The sequence below is a fragment of the Podarcis melisellensis genome (genome assembly GCF_964234715.1).
Source record: "Podarcis melisellensis genome assembly, chromosome: 4".
Taxonomy (NCBI): domain Eukaryota; kingdom Metazoa; phylum Chordata; class Lepidosauria; order Squamata; family Lacertidae; genus Podarcis; species Podarcis melisellensis.
Window position 1 is genome coordinate 67330319 of NC_138531.1, and position 6025 is coordinate 67336343.

The 6025-nt window shown below is 41.0% G+C and overlaps 1 protein-coding gene across 5 annotated transcripts in view; it reads right to left on the reverse strand.

The window, feature by feature from the left end:
- The window catches only part of PHLDB2 (pleckstrin homology like domain family B member 2), a 73759-nt gene that overhangs the window by 36541 nt on the left and 31193 nt on the right, over window positions 1–6025 (reverse strand). For all 5 annotated transcript variants that reach the window (XM_081908367.1, XM_081908371.1, XM_081908370.1 and 2 more), the window contains exons 4-6: window positions 4102–4485; window positions 1467–1610; window positions 105–242 (exon numbers count right to left, since the gene is read on the reverse strand). In XM_081908367.1, the coding sequence (XP_081764493.1) occupies window positions 105–242; window positions 1467–1610; window positions 4102–4485 (666 nt within the window). The remainder of the gene's footprint in view (window positions 1–104; window positions 243–1466; window positions 1611–4101; window positions 4486–6025) is intronic.

The window sequence follows — 6025 nt, forward strand, 5'->3', positions numbered from 1 at the left end:
ACAATGCACCATGACACACTATTTTCTTTTGAAAATACCAGTTACTGAAATTCCAGTTCTGCACAAAAATATAATTAAAACTGGGATACCATAACTTTATTTACCTTGGTCTTTTCACCAATGGCATTTCTCTCCAGCTCGGCTATCTTCCTGTTTAAATGATCCAGTATTTCCTTCTCCTTGAGAAGTTCAGCTGTTTCAGATTTCTGCTCCCCATCCAATAGGGCACATTCCATATCCATCTAAGAACACGAAAAAATTTTCTCAGCCTCAAGCCAGCTCACAAAGAAATACTGACACACACTTTTTGAAGGCCTATTCATGCATTCTGCATATTATAAAACACACTGTGATGCAAAGCCACATTACCTTCTCTTGAGATAGTTTAAGACATGTACAAAAACAGCATGCTATTGAAAACGGAATCCAAAGTTGGCAATTTTTCAAGAACTTTCTAGTGCTTCTGCTTCTGTCTGCTTGTAGTATTTTCACTTCCTCATGACACGTTATGTTGATTCCTTTTGCAACAGCTGCTCCCCCTTTACTAAGGTTATTCACTAGGAACTGAGTGATTTGCAGGTTGTTTTTGGCAATGTGAGATCCCAAGTAAAGCAGAATTCAGAAGGGATTTATAATTTAATGGTGCCATTCATTTCCTTATGTTTTGGCTATGGCAGATACCTCTGCAGTACTCCCAATTAATACTTTGCAGTTCATATTTGCAAATTTTCATCATTACTTACATGACTCTGCAATCCTAAACACACTTTCTAGAGGGTAAGCCCCCTTGAATATAGTGTGGTTTATAGATTAGGCACCAAGATCCAAGCTGTTGTCCCAATGAGGATCACCAACCCCCACCCCAAGCTGCTATAGCACCCTTCGCTTGGATGTGCTATTGGGCTGTCATTTGCATGGGACTAAAAATAAACGCTAACACCCAATGTGCTGGTGCTAAGGAGTGTGGCCAGTAGGTTTATCAGCATCATGAGTATAGCTACTGTAAAAGGCACATTCTTGCTGTGCCTTCCATAGCTGTCAACTTTTCCCTTTTCTTTCGAGGAATCCTATTCAGAATAAGGGAATTTCCCTTAAAAAGGGGGGGGGGGAGGGAAAAGTTGACAGCTATGGTGCCTTCATGTGTTCACAAAATACATGCGGTGGCATGATGACCACTGTACCACGGGCAGGGTATCCTTTTGGCCCAGTTGAACAGATGGTTATCTCCCCACCAAGCTATATGCCAACTTTGACAGGTGGGCAGAGCCACCTGTCAATCATCAGGTGATAGGCAGGTGAGCATGGCTTGGGGGGAAATAGGGGGCCAATTTGGACCCACCAGAAGACCAGGTCTGATCCATGGGCTAGCGGTTCTCTAGCCTTGTTTTATGTATACCTGCAGCTTCTTGCAGCAAGATAGAGACTCAAATCTAATCAGATAAAAACAAAGAAAATACTTTTTATACCTCCCTAGAGGACTCATCCATCTGATCATTTAAATCTTTGACCTTCTGTTCAAGTTCTTCCAAGTTATTCAGTATTATAATGCGCTGTTCTTCCATCTGATTAAGCTCCAGTGATCTTTGTTCATCACTTATGCACTCTGGTGTCTGAAAGAACAACAAGGAAGTGTTGTTACTTTTTAAAAATACAAGTTCCCAAAATGTACGTTTTCTCATTGCTCTACCCCCACCCCAACAACTGCTCTTAGTATTGTCTAAAAATACCAGGCCCAAAACATTGCTTATGTCAGCAGATTTTTAAGAACAACAGCAGCAAAATTACACTTTATAAATCAGATTTCCCCCCTCCTTTGTTAATACTGTTTTCTCATATTCCTCAAAGGTGCTGTTTCAAAACTCCTAACCGTTTACCTATTGGACAATACAGGAAGATACAAAAACTAGTGTCAAGGCTATTTTCTGAGCAACAATCTTCTGCATCCTGTGCTTTTTTCCCTGGGGGGATGCAGGGGTACACATACTCCTAAACAGTTTGTGAATCTTTGTACTTTTGTCCACTTACTGTATTTATTTTTCCCGATTTGAACTATAAAATGGTGATTTTCTTGAGTCAAAATGAGAGTACCCCTAAACATTTTTTTTAATAGAAAGAAAAGCGCTGCCTGCATCAAACTGCTTTAAACCCTAGCACAGGCAGAGACTGATAGCACAACAATCTCTTCAGGTTTATTCACACATTGCCTGTGCTTAGGACTGCATCCCTGGTGTCCTGACTATGGCTTTTGTGTTCCAAGGGGGGCTGGTTAGTCTTCAGAGGGCAAATTAGTTGCATAAGGTTACAAGAGTATTTCTCAGTATCAGAACTACACCCAGGACTCAGTTCCTATTCTCCGTCCTTTGCCTTATATTACTAAACCATATGTCCTTCTCTCAGACGTCTATTAAGCAATACAGTTTTGGAGCTGCAACTCTGGCATTTTAGAACAAATAATGAATTGCATTCAAGTGATCACTGCTATTGCTATTAACATAATATAACAGATTTCTTTTTTAAATGAACTGTACTCCTTACTAGCACTAGTAATCCTAACAGGAAAGCCCCCTTTTCACAAGAATCCCTGCTCAGCTATTTCTAACACTGCAGCTTGGGTTTCACCTTCCTAGCGGAGAATTAACAACAGGGCTCCTCACTTATAGGAGGCAAAGTATAATCACAAGGAAGAGATGCAAGACCACAATCCTGTAAAGATAAAGGGGGGCACATTATAATCAAGCAGAGGAGGCACATGAAGAAGGGACTAGATGATTACTGCAGGGTGTGGGCCAGTTCATATAGCAGTACAGCACATCACCCCAGGAACAGCACTATGTGCTTTGACAGGGAAAGAAGTATAAAGGTGGCATGGAACAATTCCATACATTTCTCTCTCCTTATGAAGAATGTTCCAAGAGGGAGAAACTAACAGGACTGTCCCTCATTCTCAGCCTAACCCAGTTGGTCACTGCTGCAACAATAATACATTTTTTCTTATACGATTCCCTTTTCACCAACAATACACAGCAGCATCTGCCTCCTGCGAGCTCTGTGCAGAGCGTTTTAAGTTCTGAAAAATTAGTATGCTGATCCCATGATAGCACAACACTTCTACTAAGACCTAAAGATTCAGGGTTCAATTTTTCTAAAAAGTCAATTCCGATCTCTTCGGGGTGTCGAAAAAACTGCAGCCTGGATTCCCTTCTCTTTCTGCCCTCCCAAAACCATTCGCAGTCTGCTAATCGTAGCTCAGTGGGATGTGCAGTGCTTGCGTTGACAGTTCCAGGCACCATGCCATTCTCTAGTACAGGATACTATAAGGTCTAAAGGGCTTGAGGATGCGAATTCACTTTTCTCATCCTAGTTTTCCTTTACCGGCTGACATTCAACATTCTGTGTTTCCTGGAGGCAACTGAGCACACCCAGACATCATGAATCCTCTCTTTCAAATAGCATCACACCACACTTGTGGACAGTTCAACGAAGACCACTTTGAGAGAGACAAGAGTACTTATTGCCCCCTTTTTATTTTCTCTCTCTCTAGAAAAAAGTAACGTCCAGAGGCATAAGAAAGGTCTAACTGACAGCTACTTGTTGTTTCATTTGGACCATATGTCAGCCTTGAAAAGAAAAGAAGTCACCAGCTTTTATTTTTGAATATTGATCGGGTTGCGTATTTTGCAATGGCTTCACTTCCCATCCGTTGCTCTGATTGGTGCACTTCCTGTATGCTGCCACAGTGTGGCAGCCTTGAATGTAGCCTGCACTACTATATGAACTGGGCTCTCTTTCTTTGGTTGTCCAACAGTGATGGCAGCTGAAAACCAAGTAGGTCCTCCCCCTGGCAGTGGCAGTCAGTCACTAACAAACAGCATTGGGACCTGTCCGTGAAGAGGAGGTTGGTGCTGTTCAGAAAAGAACTTACAAAGTGCTACTTTGCACTTATCTGGATTGTGGCCTCAAATCTGGCATTTCTAAGCTAAACATATATATAAATGCAGGTTTGCGATTGAAACTTGTGGATTTTAACTATTTCTCATGGTAACTGATCTAACACAGAACGGGATCCCCAGTCAATTTGTCTTATAAAGTATTTGCCATTACCTTGGACATGATGCTCAGGTAGGACGATTCATTGGCACTCTTCAAGAAGGGAGAAGAAGGTAAGGGTGATGTTGTCCTGTTGTCACCTAAATGTTTATTTGTTCTCATCCCTCTGGGAGTAAAGAATCCCATAGCATTTTGACCTAGATCACTGAACTCAGAGAAGTCGGAATCTCCGGTTGGCATCTGTAAGTGATTTCTGAATCTTGTTTCGGGAGTCATCTGAGAATCGTCAAAGACAGAATCTTCCTCAGATACCTGAAGCTTTTCAAGTTCTTTATTGATTTTCTGAACATCGGCTACAGTTGTGACAGTGGCAGGATCACTGTCTGGCTTGGAATATTCTGCACACAGGTTAAGAATGGTCTCCAGCCGCTGACGCTCCTAATATTTGAAAGAAGCAATGAAAACCATTAAAGGTGAGGGCTAGGAGACATGCAGAAATTAATATTAGCGTCAAACTGAATGAAAAAGATACTTAAAAACGAGCACATTGATCCTGAATCCTATATCCTAGAATGTAGGCATCATGGATTTCAATCTAACATTCTTCTAATTAGCAAGCAAAGCATGCATACTTTATAAATTTAAGCAAGCAACATGCAAAAGTCATGCAAGGCATAAACTTTCAGTAAATTATGAACACTCACAGAAAACAATGGACTTCAGAAGGGCAAATCTTCTAAATGAACATTTGTGGTCATGCAAATGTTAGGATCTAAACAGACTATGAAGGATTACGACTACATCAACATCAGTGATTGCTGAATCTCCTCTTGAGAAACGCTGCAAACCACACTTCATGCTTGCATTTCAACATATGAGTAATCTGTACTTGTGCAGTTCATGTGACTGCAAGGCTGAGGGTTTGGCCGAATTACACCACCATAGGCTTGAGAAAGCTGTCACCAGCACATAGCTTTACATACCTTCAGGTACAGTATAAAGTCAGTTTTAAAGGATGGTTCTTCAGGATGCAAGTTAAACATGTTACAGTAGCCTTAACCTTGCATTCAAAAGCACTGTACACGACAACTAGGGCAACTACAGTCTCAGCTGCCAGCTACCTAATTTTCAGTGTTAAGAAGTGCTCCTTTAACCTTAACCTTACCCGAGTACTCAACTTCAATCTGTCTGCAAACTGAACATAAGAATAGACACAAAAAATAAGATCCAGTCCAAGCCTATGATTGTAAGGCCTGTGAGTCCAAGGGAGCTTACTTCCAAGTAAATGTGCACAGGATTGCAATGTTACAGCGCAATCTGATGCATGTCTATATAGGAACAAGTCTCATGGAATTTATTCCAGGATAAGTGTGTCTGCACCCCCTAGGTGATTTGCAAGTGGGTCGTATACAGATAGTTTTAAAAGTAAATAAGAATGCTTAACAATGTTATAGAAAGGACTCATTCCTCCCCCCCTTTTTTTAAATCTTGGGGGAAAGGCAAGTAGAGTTTGTGAAATCAAGATTTTCTGCATATCCATGAAAAACATGCAAGTATATGAAAAAAGAGCCCGATGCTATCCCGAAAAAGATAAGATTATGAGAAAATTCTGTACTTGCTTCTGAATTCTACCTTCTAGTCATGGAGAAAATATCAGTATAGTTGACCTAGCATAGCTAGTCAAATGCAATCTTGAATGATATTGTATAGCATAGCTAGTCAAATGCATTCTTGATTTATCTTGTAACCTGACTTCCCCTCTCTCAAGACAGTAAACTGAAAAGACAAAATGACAACAAAATCCTTGCACCTCAAAACTCCTTTGCTCCCTCCATGCATTTTCTCCGCAAGCCTCCAGCTCCCTCTTCATTTGCTTAGCCCGTATTTTCTCTCTTCCTCTTAAACCCGTATTCTTTGAGTAGCCAACCCATTTCTGAAAGCATCGTCTAACTGCTGGCCAGGAACATTTATCCATCCC